The sequence below is a fragment of the Archocentrus centrarchus genome, chromosome 6, assembly GCF_007364275.1.
Source record: "Archocentrus centrarchus isolate MPI-CPG fArcCen1 chromosome 6, fArcCen1, whole genome shotgun sequence".
NCBI classification, from domain to species: Eukaryota; Metazoa; Chordata; class Actinopteri; order Cichliformes; family Cichlidae; genus Archocentrus; species Archocentrus centrarchus.
Window position 1 is genome coordinate 12,957,357 of NC_044351.1, and position 20,173 is coordinate 12,977,529.

General features: G+C 39.1%; 1 protein-coding gene across 2 annotated transcripts; it reads left to right on the forward strand.

Annotated features, from left to right (window-relative positions):
• Positions 1-9,598: 9,598 nt before the first annotated feature.
• On the forward strand, positions 9,599-15,720 carry avpr1aa (arginine vasopressin receptor 1Aa). 2 transcript variants are annotated; one of them, XM_030732348.1, is made up of 3 exons: positions 9,599-10,645; positions 12,835-13,056; positions 13,471-15,720. In XM_030732348.1, exons 1-3 carry the CDS (start codon positions 9,697-9,699, stop codon positions 13,566-13,568), a joined length of 1,269 nt encoding a protein of 422 aa, XP_030588208.1. In that variant the 5' UTR covers positions 9,599-9,696; the 3' UTR covers positions 13,569-15,720. The 2 variants fall into 2 exon arrangements, with proteins under 2 accessions (XP_030588208.1, XP_030588209.1); XM_030732349.1 differs by having other exon boundaries at positions 12,835-15,720.
• Positions 15,721-20,173: the final 4,453 nt, after the last annotated feature.

The following is a 20,173-nucleotide window of genomic DNA, read 5'->3' on the forward strand; positions in this document are numbered from 1 at the left end:
TCACCCTTGAAAGAAGACAGATCACCAGAAGCACATCCAGGCATTCTCTCACCGATGTATTAATTTCACACAAATCACTGTCCTGCTTTCTATTTCACACTGGAGAGAATTTCTGCATATAAATCAGTAGAAAATTATAGAGATTGGTTATGTATTAATGTCTTTAAACCAGGATGTGATCTCAAGACGCAGTCCTGCGACATTTAAAGTCTAATGATATGAAATTTGAAATGTGGTTGACAGCTGTGCCAGTTAATACAGCCATCAAAGGCCATCAAAATAACTCACATGCTGCTAAAATATGACTCATGAGTCTCATGTGCTGAACAGATGTATAAAGAGAAAATATGGCTTTAGTTTTTCCTTTGCCTTAGCAGGATAGGCTAAAGCCTGCAGAAAAACATAGTGTCATTCTTAACACCAAAGGTGACATTTAGAAACTATTTTATGTGGAGAGTTCCTCGTGGTAAGCTAAGATAATTTTACAAGCCATTTGGCAGCTTTATTGTGTTGTCATCTGATTCTTAGCAACTCGTTTGATTCTTTCTTTTTTTTTTTGAAGTAGTCATTAGGGGATCTTGTAATTTATGTTTAGTGTGAATCCAGAAAGTAGTTTGCCCTTTATGTAACAAATAGAAATAAATAAATCAAAAGCTATGGTGTGCTGGCAGTCTGTCTGCCTTTCATTGCAGGAGACAGGAGTCTCGAGACAGAACCTCAAGCACTGTTCACCATTATATTAACTTTCGATAGCATCTCTCCCAGACCTTACTGGAACCGACATCCGCAAATAGGAAAAAGGCTTTTCTAACTTGTCCAATATCAAGATTCTTGTTTTTATGACATAGGGTCTTTTATGTAATGATCCCACTCATGATTCATCTACAATCCTGCAAATAGAAATCCAGCTTCCTTTATATTTCCAGAAATCTATCTTCCTGTGAGACTAAAGCTTTTGACAGTATTCTTACGCCATAGGAGTATCACAGCGCTATTTAAATATTTGTGTATTATAGGAATAAACACTCGGGAACAAAAAAGCCTCAGGCTGCATGGATGGCATTCAGTAGACAACACAGTACGTCAATTACACACAATAGGAGCATGAAGGAAAGAGGAGGAGTGTAATTAGGCTAGGTAAAAGTCCAAGCTGGAGTGCTCTTTGGGCCATTATCAGCAAGCTGACTCCAAACTCAGACAAATCTATTTTTGTTTGTAAATAAGATTTCTCAACAGGGTGCCATAGATAGGACAAGAGATGTCACAAGCAGATTTTGACTCTCTATAATGTGCAGTATGGATTCTTAAGGGTTAAAAAAGAAGAACAAGAAAATATTGTACCTTATTTTTGAAAAATACCAGAGATTCTGTGCGGCATCTGCAGCACTTAATTAAGTAAAATCCTACATCTTTAGGTGGGAAGTTGCTTTTTACTGCTTACTGCAATGTGTATTTAAACATACGCATTGCAGTAAGCAGTGATTTCAGTCTAAGGTTAATAAACTTCCCAAAGGTACATTTGCTGAGTAACCTAAATAAAGATGCACTCATCACATCATCAGCCCATTAAATCCTGCTCTTCAGGGTTTGTATTGTCCTGCCTCTGACCTCGTATTTTCATTGTGTTTCTCTGAGCTGCAGCAGACTGAAGTAAGAGAGCTATTATACGTCTCCAGAGAGACACGGGACATCCACCCTCTTAACTATTGTGCAAATGCACTTAATGGCAATATCTGCTGAATCTTTTCAAGCTGGCCAAAAGAAAGATAACAGGGAGAACTTGTATTCTTATTTAATTCTCTTATTTAATTTCTGTTTTCTAAAAAAAAAAAAAAAAACTTCATCCAAGAGTTAAAGTAAATTAGAAGAGCACTGAAACCATTACTACTCTTAAGTGGCAGCAAAACAAAAGCAGCATCTGGCTGCAGTAATTTGCCAGTATTGTGCAGAATACACTGACTGTGTCCTAAAGATAGCGAGTCTAAGATTGCAAATAAAGCCAGAATGTTTAGTGAAAAATGTGTGGGTGTATGTTTTACCCATGCTTTGAAAAGGGGACTGTTTCTTAATATATCTTTTATTCAGAACGCACAGTAACTTTTAATCCCACAAACATTACACTGGAATTCAGAAAAGCAAACAAATAAGTGGGTGGACAGGGAAAGAGATGGAAAAAGGCTGAAAAAAAAATAATTTAATGAAACAAAACAGTGAGAGATCAGATAGGGAAAAATGTGATCTTTTTCATCAGTCCAGTTGTTTGCCATTTTAAGGAAGGCCGTGATTCTCCCCTGGAGGGTTGATGTGATCGGGTCACAGTGTATGGATTCAAAGGAACCGCAGTGAGAACATTGCATTCTGCTCTCCTGATAGATGATAAGTTGTGTCGATGCCTCTGAGTTTCCCATAAGCTTTGACTGCAGGGCACATATTTGTACACAGGAACCGCCAGACGCATACATGTCGCACACTCGCCCAAAGCTCGGCTAATCTGTGCTCACATAAATAACCACATTGTGTGCTGCTGTTTATGTCAGCTGTAACTTTCTCACCAGCTGTGCCTTTTCAAATGCCTCCTTAATCGACTACTCGATGTAACCGTTTCCACAGTTGTGGGAAAAATACTCAATCAGATGAATGTACAAAAAAATGAACAAGGTTTCCCTGTAAAATGTAGCAGTGTCAAAGTAGAAAATATATAAAATTAAAATACTCAAGTGAAGTGCAAGTACTATATCTTGGAATTGCACTAATTTTGTAGTAGTGAGATAAGACCTGGAACAACCCGTGAAGGCTCAGGTGTTATCAAAATGATTTTCGATGTTGCATACAGCTCGAAAGGTTCAGGTTCTTCCTCTGAGGATGATGTAAGACTTTCTGTGTTCTGTGAAAAGCTTTCAGTCTTCAAACAGCTTTGGCTTTTTGAGTGATACTGAATGTGGCAGCGGTTTCAAAGTATTTTCCAGAGAAATATAGCGGGCATTTTATTCGCACAGAAAACAACGTGATCATACCTTAGAACAGATGTTTCTGAAGATAAAGGTGCCAATACGCTGACCGCCCAGCTACAAAGAAAAGAATACTGCTTTCTTATACTGTGTGCTGTATTAGCTGTGGAGCACAGTCAAGTACAATTTAGCAGGCTATGAATCACACATACTTCAAAGTTCTGTCAGTTTAAATTAATGATTACCTCTTGCACTTGTAAATCAGTTTAAATGCGTTTCTTGCCGTGTGGGCGATAACCTTATAAAATAAACCTTTCAGAAAGATGGCTACATATCTGATAACATCTGAATTCGACTACAAAACCTACAAGCTGTTGATAGTGTTGAGTTTTAGCCCTGAAGACGACAGCGTCCTCATCAGCCTTTCTTGGCATTGCCAATAAACAGCGTGCTCATTGGAAACACTGTCGTCACCGAACACCCCGTTTCCTGAATCATGTGCTGGACATTGATGAGCTTTAGCTCATTTGCTCCATCAATTTTGTGCCGCTGTCTTAACCATAAAGGTTAAGATATTCTAATTAAGTGTGAAGGTTAAGATGAGATTTCACTGATTAAATCACAGCTATGGGTAGTTTGTCAGTCCCCATAAACAAGCTGAAGAAAATGGAAATAACACCAGTGATTTAACCACACAGGTGCTGCATTTCCATCCAAAATGCTTTGAACTTTTAATCCCAGAACTTTTTTTAAAGGATCTAAAAGGTTCCTTTAGACTGTCAGACCTCAAATGCCTGCGTTTCTCCTGTGGTCTAAAGATCCACGAAGATCAGACCAATTTGTGCGCTGACATAGGAACTGCTTTTATTAGATGTAGAACTTTAGAAAAAAACATAAGAAGCAGGTTACATCTCTGCCGTCTCTTTCTCTCATCTCTGTTGTCTGTTTCTATCAGAGCTGCAGGCCTGTGTGTCTGTTTGATGGGTGGCGCACACACACACGCACACACACACTGAGTGGGATGAAGCCTGCTCTTTGGTTGCATTAAAAATGAAGCTTGCAGAGCAGAACTGCTGTGAAAACATTAGAAATGTCACAAGCATTCTCTGATTAACAATATTTTAACCCTCCGTCCTCTTCGTTTCACATGTTGAAGCAAGAGGCCCAAAGTTTAAATACTGGATTTTTAAACATTAATGAGCGGTTTCAAACAAATTTTTAGCAGCTATTACAGATGACTACAAGATAACTGAGACAAATAGCTGATATGCTACAAACAGGCTATTCTTGTTTCAGAAAGTACCACCTACTGAGCAGAGACTTTTTGGGGTTGGATAAAAATAATTTCCTCATACCTTAATTTGGACACTGTTGTGGAAAGAGTCCACCCAAAAGTTTCTAGTCCATGGGAAAAGTTCCTGTTGTGGAAAAGTGGCTAATGAAAGGATAAACCAAGATAAAGTGTGTCAGTAAACTGTTGGCTCACTATTCCACAACAAATTTATGGATGCTCGAACTCTAGGATGAAAGTTATTCTTTCAAAAAAAATTTAGGTCTTTGTTTGGGTCTCTAGGTACATGATAACTTGTGCTTCTTGCGGTCCAGTTTTACTGAATGAGTCATCACATTTTAAAGGCTCTCAGTGAAGAAATAATACTGAAAATGAACATTGTGTAATTATTACACGCTCTAATTTTATACTTTTGTTATCTAATGGAATGGATTGTGTAAAAAATGCACTGAAATGTGAAGATGGGTCTGAAAATGCGATGGCCCACGTATCTTACCTGATACGGGCTCAGATTCCCATGACTGTGTGAGAGCAGAGCAGCCGCTCATTACACAGGAAAGTGTATCTGAAGTTCTCACTCAGCTGAGGTAATGGTCTTGAACGTCTCAGTGACTCACTGAGAATGTACAAACTTTTAAGTCCAGCGTGGATATTTTTGTTGGAGCCAATAACCTATGGCCTAATTAGAGGTTAGGCCAAAATCTCCCATGTTTTATTTTTCTGTGGATAAAGGAACTATTTTTGTATCAAACTAACAATATTACCACATCACACATCTGCTGGTTTGTTTTCAGCATAAATTTTTTTTTTTTTTTTTGCACGTTTTTTGAAAATACACTTAAAAAGTAACAATATTACAATAGTGTGATAAGGTTCCGGTTATGCAGTCATCATTTTGGAAAGGACAATTATTGTATGATGCCTTTTAAAAAGAAATGTTCTAGGAGGAACACACAGCAACTCTACCAAGTCTTTGGTCACCATTACAGCAGCAGCGGCAGCAGCCTGAATTGTTGATACGCAGCAGGATGGATCCATGCTTTCATGCTGTTTACACCAAATTCTGACTCATTAGTGGAGACTCACTTACCCCAAGTGATTGGCTGATTAGATGTTAGCATTAACAATCAGCTGACATGTCCAGTGAGTGCATAGCAGACATATTAAGCTCTCCTCAGGTTTTATCTCCTGTATTTGTCTTTCAGCATCTTACTCGTCCCCTGAAAATCCAATTTGAAGAAAATCATAGTTTGAATTCATTTTTATTAAAGAAACCAGGACCCCAACACAACAAATGATCAGGACATGTATTAAATTTAAACAAAAACGGTTTCATATGGTTGTACTTAAGATTTAACCAGAGCGAAATTACTTTAAGCAAAAGCAGTTGCACACAAGTTTTCATTACATTATCTATGTAGGTCATGATTATAAACCTGAATGTCCCGTTTATTGAAGCACTGATTTGTCATCAGCCTCAAGGTCAAACAAAAGCACGCAAAAGTACATATAAACTTACATAATGAACCTATTACAGGTGACCTCTGTGGAGATGCCGTTCTTTGTCATCATTTTGGTCACAGGGTAAACAAAGTTAATTTAATGTTTTGTTTAATGTGATCTTTGTTGGACTGCAGTTGTCCAGGAGACAAACAGTCATGAGTTTGTAGAGAAACATAAGTCTAAATCAGAAGGTACAGGCTGCTTTATTTCTCAGCCTCTTGTTTTTTCACGTCTGCAGGTGCTCTTTCTTGGCGCCACTCTGTGTTAGATTCACAGAATATGTCAAATGATGAACTCGGGGTTATTGTAGTGAGTGAGGTGTTGAAGATATAAGCCAGACAGAACCAACTGTTGCATCAAGACAGTTTATCAGAGCGGAAATTCTTCTACTGCAGAAAACCGCGTGTGTCTGTCACATAAATAACATATACAAGCTCACGATTAGATTTACAGGTGCGAGAAAATCCTTTGGAAACTTTTGGAATTACAAGAATTTCTGCTCTGATCTTGATCTAAGTTAGCTCGCCGACTTATCACTTACAGAGCAGTTTGGAGGTTGGTGTAAACTGTGACTCAGTCACAACTTTCTCAGAACCTGGGAAGAAGTTGGAGCCTATCCCACCTGTCATGAGGCAAGAGGCAGAGCACAGCCTGTCACAGGGATAACACAAAGAGACAAGCAAGCATTCACACCTACAGCCAATTTAGAATCACCAAATAAGTGATATGTCTTTGGAAGAACTGCAGACATGGGGAGAACATGCAAACTCCAAACAGAAAAGCCATACCTGGCCTGTGGCTCCAAACCCAAGACCTTCTTGGCATGAAACATCCATCCAGCCATCCATCCAGCCATCCCCTGCCCCTTATCCAAGTCCAAGACTCCAGTCTAAGCAGAGACATCCAGGCCTCCTTCTCCCCTGCCACCTCCTCCAGCTCTTCTGGAGAGGCACACAAGGTGGTTCTTAAGCCAGTTGAGAGATGTAATCTCTCCAGCATGTCCTGAGTCTGTTTGGATCCCTGCTGGGTGCCTCCTAGGAGGCCTCACCTATCTCCTTTTGATGAAGAGGAGTAGCAGCTCTACTCATTCTATCTTGAAGGTTTAGCTCAGAAAACCCTTGTAGAACAAAATGAACTCTTTCCCTTTGTGGCTACTCAGTTTACTTAAAATGAAAGATTTCTGAGAAAGTACAAATGAAAGAATTTAAAGAGGTTTTAAATTCCACTCTGAATCTCAAAGTACTAAAGTGGTATAAGAATCCTGAAGGCAGATGTATAAGTGTTTCAAGAAGATGATTTGGAAAAAGCATTATGACATCCATTGTTTAAATCCTTTATTCATTTTTTTTTTTTTTAATGCTTACAAAGAGTCTGAGCAGCTCCTATTGACACTTAAAACTTGTCAGACTCACTCCTACTAGCTACTGGAGACACAACATGCATTCCCATGATTCCTGAGCCCAGGAACATAGTTGAGGTTGATGAACAGAGCAGTCGTGCTTCATAACACAACAAGACAAATCAAGCCTGGAGCTGTAATAACAGCACTGGACATCTCTGGTGAATATATTCAAAACAGGAGATGAGGGTAAATGTGGTTCAGTCCAGCATGAAGGAAGCCATCTGTTGTGCTATCCTTGAACCCCCAAGACATGGTAAAGCTGCGGCAGAGTGTGTAGATGGATAGTAACCTAACACATAACACGGCTCCCAGGGAGGAAGCAGTTCTGCTGGTCAACAGAAGCCCACAGCATCAGAAATTACTCTTGCTATGATTCTGATGGAAAGATTATCAGAGATGGACATGAGGGATCGCTGAGAAAACTTAATTATAGCACTGAACCAGTTTAACCAGTGCACGGGAAATTTTAGGACTGGAGTTCCAGTTCGCACCACTCATAATATGAGCTCAACCGGAAATGAAAGAGCAGATCTGGAAGATAAGTGCAATGTGAACGCAATAAAGATAACCATCCTCACTATCAGCACATGAGTCAGATAAGGCAAATTGCTGCCAGACACCGGCAGCCAGTTTGCAATCTTGTGCTTTTGCAACGGAAACTGGGATATTCAATTTACATCATAGGTCACCTGGAAACTGAGTTAGCATCACTAAAAACAGAAGCAAGGAAGCGACAGTGGAGGGAAGGTCAAACCGTGGAGGTCATGAGAGACAGAGGTGACAGTCAGAAAGTTGCAGGCAGGGCAGACTACTGTGATGATGTTAAACAAAAATAAATAAATAATAAAAATTGAAAGTCCTTCTGTGAAATGTGTTTTGCTTTTGTTATTTAAGGATATTTGATCTCCATTGAGCAGCATGAGGCTGTCTTCACCTTCATCTTTTGTTCCCACTGATGTGCTGGAAACTCCTTTATACTCATATCTTAGAGAATATATTTGGAGTTATATGTGCCCCCGAGATGTCTGCATCCAAAGAAATACATTCAGGGTGAAGAAAATTTTGTAAAGTGTTGCTCAAAGCACGGAAAAGTTACATTATTAAGGATGTTCTAACAACAGCTTCACACGGCTTCAAACAAAACTTTGTACACTTCTTTGTAACAGCGTGGATCTGACAAAAAGCAAAACAGGCCCACTAAAGGTACATGATGAAATGCTCAGCAGGATATTCCTGAAAAGAAATTCAAACCTCTCCATGGGTTCAAACATTAAATTTGTTCAAATATGTGTTTCTGATATGATTTCAATGCATTTTGATTCTTTATATTAAAACCATTTTATGGCAATAGTAAGTTAGTTACAGAAGCAAAGTTCAGACAAGGCAGATTCATGACTTCTCATACTGATTGCACAGACTTACAAACAGCAACAACAAATCAGCTCATTTTAATGTTATTAATGATCAACAAGAATTTCTTGCAGCTTGAAATTTGATTAGAAAACTTAACATGAATAAAACCATGCCTGGTCCTTCTTTGAGAAACACAGTTCGGTTAAACGGTTTTGTTAAGTCCAGTTTTCTCCGGGCTTTAACAAAAACAGCATTCCAATCTGTTGGCCAATGCATTCCTATTAAAGCAACATCACAATAATACATTTAGAGCCCTGAATGTTTGCAAGTTAACATATACTTACCTTATAGCAATTCTTCTCCACAACTAATTATTTTAAAAAATAAAAAATAATTCACTTTACTGTAATGAGTGTTATATATGACTATCTGTTCTTGTAGGACCTCAAATATTCACAGTACCAGTCAAAAGTTTGGACACTCACACCTTTGACTGGTACTCTATAAACTTTTATTTATTTATTTTAATGTGTTCCAGTGGACTCCACTGGAATTTTTCAGTGCATCCCACAAAATTGCCATCTAAAAATATGACCTACGCGGAGCTGTGGTGATGTGGAGGTTGTGTAAAGCATCGGGAAGGGCTTGGCTCTGCACTGCAAAAAATACTTAGCCATCCATGATGCTGTGGAAGTGGCATGCTTTGAAACATTTTAAAGTGAAAAAAACAAAAAACAAAAAACAAAACAAAACAAACAGGAAAACAACAACAACAAAGCAAGACAATAAATAAGCAAAGCAGCACTATGCATTCTGACCCAATACACCCAACAGCAGTTTCAAGAAAATGCATATTTGAAGACTTTACTGTGATTGATACAACTTCACAAAAAAAACAAAAAACAAAAACGTTTATGTCTATGTTTATTTCTAGTTTGGAAAAATATATTTTTAAAACTTGTCACCATATCAATTAATTTGGCGTGAGATGTCTTTTTTTTTTTTTTTTTGCAGTGCATCCGCTTTGCGCACGCAGACTGAAATCCGACTCGAGCTTAAAAAGCGCTGACAGCAGATACAATTCAGAAAGCAACGAGTTTCTCTCTGCGAGCATCAGGTAGCTCCATATACGGATTGGAGAGGCACTTTACAGCCCCTCTGGCACTGGATCTCGCTAGGGCGCACAGAGGGGCAGTGCCATGCACACTCCATACAATGCGCTGCTCCTGAACGGAGAGAACCAGTCTTTGGTTTTCAGTGCCACTACTGACCTAATGATGGGAACGTCTGGAAACAGCACCGGCCACCTCAACGGGTCAGATCCGTTTGCAAGGAATGAGGAGGTGGCTCAAATCGAGATAATGGTTCTGAGCATCACATTTGTGGTTGCTGTGATCGGAAATGTAAGCGTCTTGTTGGCCATGTACAACACAAAGAAGAAGATGTCGCGGATGCACCTTTTCATCAAACACCTCAGCTTGGCTGATCTGGTGGTCGCCTTCTTCCAGGTGCTGCCCCAGCTGTGTTGGAAAATCACCTTCCGCTTCTACGGCCCAGACTTTCTGTGTAGGATTGTGAAGCACCTCCAGGTGATGGGAATGTTCGCGTCCACCTACATGATGGTGATGATGACCCTGGATCGTTACATTGCCATCTGCCACCCTCTGAAAACCCTACAGCAGTCCACCCAGCGCTCGTACATCATGATCATCTCCACGTGGATTTGCAGCCTGGTGCTCAGCTGTCCACAGTACTTCATTTTCTCCCTGAGCGAGATCCAGAACGGCTCGCGCGTCTACGACTGCTGGGCACACTTTATCCAGCCCTGGGGTACTCGGGCGTACATCACCTGGATAACCCTGGGCATCTTCCTCGTGCCCGTGGTCATTCTCATGATGTGCTACGGGTTCATCTGCCACAGTATTTGGAAAAATATTAAATACAAGAAAAGAAAAACGATGGCTGGCGCTGCAAGCAGGAACGGGCTGATTGGAAAGAACTCAGTGAGCAGCGTTACAACTATCTCAAGAGCCAAACTGAGAACCGTTAAAATGACGTTTGTAATAGTTTTGGCTTACATTGTTTGCTGGGCACCGTTTTTCACAGTGCAGATGTGGTCTGTGTGGGATGAAAACTTCCAGTGGGATGGTGAGTGCTGAAGAAATTAACCTAATATTTACTAAATGTCACAATTCTACTAACTAATCACTAATCACTAAAAATGATTAGAATAACAACCAAAAAAAAAAAGGTAACAGAGACAAAACTTTGTCACGAAAATGAAAAATGAAAAATCGCATTGCTCAAGGAAAAATCCAAACGCGCACGCCTTTACGCACGAACTTATGCGGCAAACAAAACCAACATTTGTGTAAATATACATAATATTTAAAAACTATATAGCAGAGTGTAGCATCTTACCTTCACACACACACACACACACACACACACACACACCCGTATATTTTAGAAGATTTTGAAAACATGAGCTTTCCAAAGAGATTTTAGAGGCAAAGACCTACATCTGTATCTGCGTTTGAGACATTAAGTGGCCAAATTTTATACAGTAGGAAGAGCTTTAAAACCATGTCACGGGCAGTAGCATGAATTTTGTGTCAACAACGCATTTCGGTGTCTTGATGTGCAGAAGGAGGCTCCTTTTATCTCCTTTTGTCTGCCTGCCTTCAGGATTCTTTCTGTCAGTTTCTCTCTCAGTCCTCCTCAGTACTCACCGCCTCTCACTGTGGCCCAACACCTGTCTCTCCTCAGTGTTTGAAAATATTTTGATCAGTATGCATTATTTCAGATTTTAATTTTTTTTTTAATTAAAACAAACATTAGTAAAACCTGTTTCATACAGCTTATATAGTATTTATACAATATCACTATATTATGACACTAATATGCAAATGTTACCAGGCAAAACAGAGACAAATTTGTAATGGAAATAAAATGAGAGATTTATTACTCATCAGTCATACTCATCACTCATACTCACTCATACCCAAGGCTCATCAGTCTGATAGTGGATGAATGGAACTAAACTAATTCAATTTAGTTGTTTGCTGAATGCGATGAAGTGGCTAGTTTTTTTTTTGTTTGTTTTTTTTTAAGTTACCTGTATCGCTCTTCATCTGCCTGTCTGATGTTTTGAAATAAAGATTTTGTAGCAATGGCAAGATGAATAATTCCCCCAACTCACACACAAACGATGACAACTGTAATTAGATGACAAAGTCAGTTATTGTGGCAGTTCGCTGGCACGTTGAGGGCCCCCAAAAAGTTGGGCCTGAAGCTGGAATCGCTGAGAGGAAAACTTACAGGAAATTTACAGATGATTCACAGATGCAATTTGCAGATGCTGTTTTCCAACAAATATGTTTATACTCAAATTTATAGAAATTTGGACTAGTTCTGAAAAGACACCATGGCAAAACAACTGCACGAGCAGCAGCATTACCTCCTTGCTGGTAGAAGAGAGGTAATGCTGACTCAGTCCAGGCCAGGACTTTCACTCATCACATTTCAACACACAGGGTAGCCCTAAACGTGTGTGTGTGTGTGTGTGTGTGTGTGTTTGTGTGTGTGTGTGTGTGTGTGTGTGTGTGTGTGTGTGTGTGTGTGTGTGTGTAGGCCTACTATGTTGGTTTCAATAAACTTTCACCCTGAGTTGGACGTCTTTTTTCCCTTTTTTTTTTTTTTTTTTTTTTTTTTTTTGCAGCTTCAGCTTGTTTGTTTTTTCTATTTTTGCTTCTTCATTATGGGTCATTGTTTGTATAGTTTTAGGCACCAACATTTCTTGGTTAAGAAAACGATGGTGGTCAGAGTAAAAATAGACCCTCTCACTAATTTTCTTCTCCTTTGCAACAAATGTTTCCTTCACTTTCTTTATTACTGCTGTGAGGAGCTCAGCGGCAGCGACAGCACCAGCAGATCACAGTTTCCTATGATCGAATGGTTTACATCTCAGATGTAAAGAATTGACATATTTAAGTCTATGAAACAAAACTCCACATTGACAAATTAATCTTAAGGTGCTTTAAAATATATGCAAGATTTCTGCCCCAGTGTCAGTGTATGAGGAGATGGAACACTGCTTTTTGTTAATATTATGAAAATGACACTTGATTCAACAAGTCTTAAAACAAGCTGTATTTGCAAAAGAGATTTCTTATAACTTTTGGCATAATTGTATATCTTTCTGAATGTGGGTATCTGTCAGATTTAGGTTTCATTTAGACAACAGAGGAACTGAGTTAAGCAGGAATTTCTACAGCCTGTACCAGATGTTTTGCGGATTAATCATCCTTTCCCGCCTTCCTCTCTCTGTTCTCTAGATTCTGAGAACACAGCAGTGTCTCTGTCTGCACTCCTTGCCAGCCTCAACAGCTGCTGTAACCCATGGATATACATGATCTTCAGCGGCCACCTCCTCCAGGATTTCGTGCAATGCTTCTCCTGTTGCCGCAAAATCAACACCGACTTCAAGAAAGAGGATTCAGACAGCAGCCTCCGCAGAACGACTTTGCTGACTAAGATGACCAATCGGAGCCCTACAGGTAGTGCTGGCTACTGGAGAGAGCTGGATAATTCTTCCAAGACCTCCATTCAAGCAGAGTAAACACATATTTGGCAGTGGCACCAAGTGGCACAAGTGACATGAAAATTCTATTTTTTTTTTTTTTTTAAATCAAGCTTTTTGGCATGGAAATCATGCAAAATAGGGATGTGAAGTTTACAAATGCAGAAAATATGGACACATTGCATGTGCACAGGAAGTGTGCAAACATGTTATTTTATTGTATTTTTTAAATAACCTCAGCAGAAACGTTAGAAAAACAATGAGAAAAACATGAGTGCAGGCTTGAAGTTATTACATTGTTCTCTTGAATGTAATCATAAATCGTCAATATTCAATATTTTGTAGATTCCAACATGAGTTCTTCTGAGTGCTTTTTTTTTTTTTTTTGTAGCTAAAACCTTTTCCTGGAATCCCGATGCTTTCAAAGGTGGCTGTGCCTCCCCGCAGTGCTTTCCTGTTAGAGTGTTTACAAAGATAAAACCCATGTAGCAGCCAAGACGTGTGTAGTGATGGTGAAAACGACTCTTCCAGACCACTCGTCTCCAAGTAACCAAGGAAATCACCTCTTCCTTTGTGTTTAGTTTTTGCCTTTTTGTGGCTTTTCGAAGAATCGCATTTTAGTGGCGTATAAATCTAATTCAGACCTTTCCTTTGACCCGAGGGAAAAAAGTAAAATAACAAAAAAAGGGAAAGAAGCATGTGGAGTTACATTTATCAACCAGATTTTTGTGGTTATGTGCACTTTTATGATTTATTCAGAGGACCGTGCACAAGACGGTCCGAAATTTGAAGGCTTTTATTATTGCTCAGCAGTGGTAAATGGGATCCCCTTCAAAATGCATAAAAACATGCACTCACAGATGGAGGGCAGGGGGCTTTGATGAAGTGAGACCGACCACTGCTGGATAAGTCAGCCCACCTTCTCACGCACACTGTTTCCATGTCTTTCGTAAAATCTTGGGAAGAAGCTCACGCATTCCACACACAACACGTCAGCACGCTTTCTGATTTTCCTCGGACATCCTGCAGCATTGGGGGCTCTGTGACTTGGCTTCATTTGCACTTGGGATGAACAATTTCCTGAAAATCAGTGCAATGTGCGACACTATAATGGTTGTCAGACTAAAGTGATTATTCCCCTCCAACCCCCCAAAAAAGCTATATTGAATCAAGATTGCACATAGATGTCACGTATATATGCGTTCACTGTGTACCAGCGTATGTACATATTAATTCAAGTGCTGCATATTTGTACATAAAAAGCACTTAAATGTCTGTAAATAGAAGTAATATATATAAATCTATTGGGCATCAGCTGTTTGTCTGTAACGGCTTGTGCAAATGTTTAAAAAAGTATCTTAACATCTTAAGTTGAGATATACATGCTGATGTGCTGAATATTACATTGTCTTTGTTTCTGTTTTCACTACATGGAACATTTCACAGTTTGTGCTTCATGAAGTTGGTGCACAAGAACAGAAATTTATGTGTGTTATTTCTGCAGAAAATGGAGCGTTTTGTGAGGTCACGTCTCTTGCCAATCTAAGCACTTGAAGCCTGCCAAGCTCTGGGATTATGCAACAGTATGACCTTTCAATTGAAAACGTGTGAATGGGAAATTCCGCTAATGAGTGACCTTTTGTCAACATGTTGTCCACCCCCATGCTGATGGATAATGTATGTCCCAATAGAATGAATAGTACCTTGTAATAAAGTAATAAATCATTACATCAAAAGGTCATTTTACCCATTTAACTGAGCAAAGATATTTCCATATTTATTTGCCGTGTGATGAGGTTTTGAGATGTATCCATCTGTAGGATTTCTTTAGTAGAAGCGAACAAAATGTTTCCTGTGGACCTCACTATGGCTGTGTGCCGCGCTGAATTTTGGTTTAAAGTAGTGACTTTATGGAGACTTTGCCCCGAGTTTGCCGACTATTGGTAACTCCAGATGATTAGAAAGAGATATAGTTGTTAAAACTTTTTAATAGATTTGATTATCAAACAACAAATGTTTTCATGTCTTCAGCCCATCCGTCAAAACTCTACAAATCTCAGAGGCAGATAAATCAAAGTCAAGACACATAAAACCAATAAAAATATAAAATGGCTCGTTAGCTGTAGGTGAGAAAATATGTTTTGTTATTTTAAGCTGACCCTTTAGTCATCCATTAGATTTCATCAGGAATGTAATTTCATTATAATAATGACAAAACTGCCTGATTGCACAAGACAACATATTATTACATTATTCTGTTTCATGATGACAAAAATGTTTTATTCCTCTCATTAAATCATAGTAAAGTACTGCAGTGATATAAGTTTGTCCAGGAGAATAACATTTATTTTATTGCATTTGAGCAGCATTCTTAAGATTCTTTGGCATTTACCTTACCAGCCCCACCAAACTGCCGCGCCACAGTTGGAAGAAGAATGATATCCGCTATCGCTTAACGTGTCTGTTGATAAAGACCCTTTTCAGAGCCAAAACCTTCCAACCCCACTATTATCCTCTATGGTTCAATTTATCACCAACCATATGATTTTAAAAATGCAAGGCTCTGGTGGCTGTATCCCAGATGTATGACAGGGGAACTCACAACATGAAATAATGACTCCTTTAAATAGGGCTGAGTATGTCAAAGACCTGACAGTTGGTGAACATAGCTCAAATTCCCAGCCTGGCACACACTCTTCATCTCACTAGAAATGCCCACCATGATGATGCATTCCTCTGAAAAGCTGGACATGCCAACTAGACCTGGGATAGGGTCACCAGTCAGAGTCTAGACTTAGAAAATAATTGAGCTTCTTCAGAGTGTTTGAAAAACTATGAGAAAGAGGACTCAGACCATAGCATTGGTGACTAAGATTAGCAATCAGAGCCCTGCAGGTAGTACTGGCTACTGGAGAGAGCTGGATATTTCTCCCAAGTCCTCCATTCAGGCAGACTAAACACATATTTGATAGTGGCATCAAGTGACATGAGTGACAGGGACTACAATGTCTGAAAAATTATATAGAAAGCCCAGCTTTTGCGTGGGAAACATGAAACAGAATGATGCGATGATACACAACCAACACCACAAACACAGCTGAGAGGCTCAGAGACTTAAGCAGAGGAAACAGATAACAGGTACAGCCACCTGTCAGACAAAGTGGCCACATCTGCAGCTCCAAGCCTTAAAAAAAGTTTTAAAAAGGTAAACAGTCTGGTTCTTAGCACTTTTCTACTCAAGCACTCAAAGAGCTTTACACAACATGCCTCATTCTCCTATTCACACAAGCACTTTCTTCTATGACTAAGTGCTTTCTAGCTAACATTCACACTCCAATGAACACATCAGAGAGGAGCTTGGGGTTTAGTATCTTGCCCAAGCATACTTTGACATGCAGGCTGGAGCAGCCTGATTGACCTTCCCATTAGTCGGTGTGCCGCTCTACTTCCTAAGCTACAGTCACCCCACCAACAACCGGGGGTGGAAAAAATCAATCCCTACAGTGGTTATGAAGTGGTGTATTAGTTATAGAGCCATTTTTTTCTGTTGGGCTTTTTAACATGAAAGTCTGTGGGTTTCTGTTTTTTTTTTTTTTTTCTTTTGTTTTCTTGCAAATTAGTTTCAGCACATAGTCATTCATTCACTTCCAAGCTGCTTGGAAGATGGAAAAACAAAGATAAATGGATCACACAGGGGTGCAGGGGTCTGCGAAGAGCGACAGCATCAAAGACCTTTATATCGTTTGTGCGTCTCATCTGTAGATACCTCAGGCAAAAACAGAGGTGAAAGGATGTCAGTAAGGGGGGTTGAAATATGCAGAATTCTGCAGAGATGTGAGCTGCACATGCATATGAAGATCTTTGCTCCCTGGAACCCTTCACACCTGCTTCACTCAAACATCTCTTATGAAATATGGTTTTCAAGCATCAGTTTGCTTTTTCCTCACCTTCTCCTTCAGCATTCGAGTTTATGCCACAGAATTCAGTGCAAGACTTCCCAATGATGTCCAACAGTCATATTCTTTAGCCTAAAAAAACATGAAGATCCTGAATTGTTGGGGATCAATACTCACTTTCTTAATGACTAAACAACACGTTTTTTTTCCTAGCAGAAACAAGTCCTGTTCTCTGTTATTATGTGGACAACTGTGTCCACAGCTGTCTTCCCTCCATCTGACATCCTGGCCTTTCCTTAACCCAGTGCAGAAATTCTTGCTGACATGCTAATGTAAACAAAACAGAAAAGAAAAAATAAATAAGTACAAAAAATAAGTTAAACAAATGTTTATAAAGTTGCTAATCTAACAGTCATGTTCATTTTTAACAAACGGGGGATGCAGAGTTATTTTTTTGTCGAGTTTTTTGGCTGAATTGGGCTACGGTCGGTTAATCGTAACATAGCAAACCAGATGTGTTGCTTCTTAGTGGAACAGACTTGAAAGAGTCTTAAATCCAGGAAGCTCTTTCAGCGCTCTGATGAGAGGAGCTAGATGAGAAGAGGCTCTTTCAGAGTGGCAGCATATTTGCCTCAGTTACATATAGCCTCTGTCTTCCTGCTCCATTGTTCTCCTTCTGTTGTCCGTAAAAATAACATATTTCTATTTACTATTGTGTCCTTTAATTACCCCCCAGAGATCAATCAATCTATTCAAACAGCTTGATCTAAAAAAAAATAAATAAATGCTCGGAATAAGTTAAAGCATTATCGGTCAGGTATTCACATCCTTCCAGACGAGGCTTGCATAACTAACTTTTTGTTGTTGTTCAAATTCTGTTACCAAACAAATTTCCGTCACATAGACTGTGGACAGCGTGTCCATTGTCTGCGTTTGGTCTCAGCTGTCAGCAAACCTCTTCAGTCAGCTCGCTGTCTGTAGGTTATTGTTTCCTAGTAGCAAAAGAATTTGGGTAGTGGTTGTAGTCCAGGTCCTTGAAAGCGTGGAATTTGATTACTTAAAACACTATGATATTAACATGGGATTATTTTGAATTTTAAAAATTACACTAAAGTAAAATAAAACAAAATTATAAGAAGTATTGATTGAATGTGGGAATAATGAGAAACTGAGAAGCTGGTGTGAACATCTTAGCAGTAGTAATGATCAGTAGTGAATATTTAAACAAATTTTTCTCAACACACAGCACACACAGGCTTGTTTGGACTAGAGGGTGGAGTGCTAAGTTATCAGCGAATGTGAGCAAGTTTGGTTAGCAGTGTGCATATATAGACTGTATACAGACATGAACATTAGTGCTTGGTAAAACTGGGGCACAGACTTTTGGACAGTACAGTTAACTGCTATATTGTGGCATTTTTATTATGGCAGTAAAAAAAAAAAGTGCAGTGCCTGTGTCTGGGCCCACCTGTTAATAATAATAATAATACATTTTATTTATAGGCGCCTTTCAGGGCACTCAAGGTCGCCTTACAGGTAAAAAACAATCAAAATGAAAAAATGAAAACAGCAAAAGAGAAAGCACAATTACAATTACACAATAAACAAAAATTGAAGAAAAGCAAAACAATGTTACTCACTTTTTTCTTTTTCTTTTTTCAGCCTTTTACAACCCTGGATGTTGCCACTGGGTTGTACTAAATTTTTGAGCTAGTATTGCATGTTACTTGTATTAATTTGTTGTTACATAAGTTACTTTCATTAATGTGTTGCATTTGTTGTTAAAAATAAGAATTAAATGAAACTATTTCTTAAACGATAGTTTGTACACTGTGATTTTTTTTTTTTTGTCTTTTACACTGGGCAGAAAATTTGAAACTTTCTCAGCTGTACACACCCTGGTGTGCGCTGATTTTCACTTTGAGAAAGGTCCAAAAACTACTGGACAAAAACTTCATTCTAAAGGTTATAAGGGAGGAGCATTTCTCAACAAGAAGGAAAGGTCACATATTTAGAGCTTATAATTCAAACAGGTGCTCTGGTGGGCCGGGTGATCCCAGCACAGTGCCGTATGAAGGCTGCACTTATATTACAGACTTGCCGTGTAAAAACACAACCCAGGTGGAAATCAAAGGCAGAGCCAGGGAGGCGAGACGAGAGGCCGCTGGACATGTTATTTATTAGTTCACCGGCCCCTGTGTGTGATTACGTATGCATATAGAGAATATACAAAAAAATAATTAAGTTCTTGAGCCTTACTGAAAATTTTTAGCAACTTAATTAAGTTCTGATGATAAAGGCATATTTCACACAAAAATGTCGAGCTTGTAACCACCATAACGTGAGAAGAGAGTGATACCTTCATAGTGGAGTTGTTGCCTAGATACCAATAGCAGGTTAAACTGCTTTTGTGGACAATGATTAACAAAGTGTCAGAGCAATAGTTTTCATTGCTCATGCACACAGGTCAGGGAATCTTGGCCCTTGTTAATTATGAAAGCCTCGTCTGTGGTCACTAGCAGGAGTGAGAGGAGATGTTGCTCATGGCTCCCTGAGTGAAGTCTGTTCCAGTAGCTGACAGGCACAAGCTGTTACTGAGAAATTGTTGTTGCTGGTTGCTCACAAGTTCAGAGAAGAGTATTTAAAATCTGACTTCACGAGATGAGATCTGTGGCTTTATAACTTGTTTTTTTGGGGGGTATATTAACTGCTAAGCTCACTTTTAAGACTTTTAAACTACTTGGACTAAAAAAATTGACCAGAGCTTTGCACATGCAGTAACAGTTCAAAAGTGAGGACCCATATCCAGGACATCAGAAGCAGGTAAAAGTCCCAAATCCAACTCTTTATGCAACAGAATACACAAAATACGACACAAGCAAATTCAGAAGAAGAAGCAAGATGGCAAAAAAACAGACTTGCTAAAGAAAGACTGATACCAAAACCCAAGGTACACACAAGGGAAAGAAATTAATTTTAACTGGGAAAAAACAGGAGAAAATTCCTGGAAATCTTAACTACAAAATGCAACAAGCCAACTGGCATGCTAATTAAAAACAGGTGTAAATACTGGGGTGAGTGATTGGTTGATTAGGCACAGGTGAGGCAGAAAATCGATAGGAAAAACAAACAAGAGAAATGAGTAAAAGAGCCCACAGAGGTGGGTAAATTCAAAATAAATCAGGAAATCACTAAAGA

Coding starts and splice junctions, on each gene's coding strand:
- avpr1aa (XM_030732348.1), top strand. CDS start 9,697: ATGCACACTCCATACAATGCGCTGCTCCTGAACGGAGAGAACCAGTCT. Junction 10,646..12,834: donor TGAAAACTTCCAGTGGGATG/GTGAGTGCTGAA, acceptor TCTGTTCTCTAG/ATTCTGAGAACACAGCAGTG. Junction 13,057..13,470: donor GACCAATCGGAGCCCTACAG/GTAGTGCTGGCT, acceptor TTTTTTTTGTAG/CTAAAACCTTTTCCTGGAAT.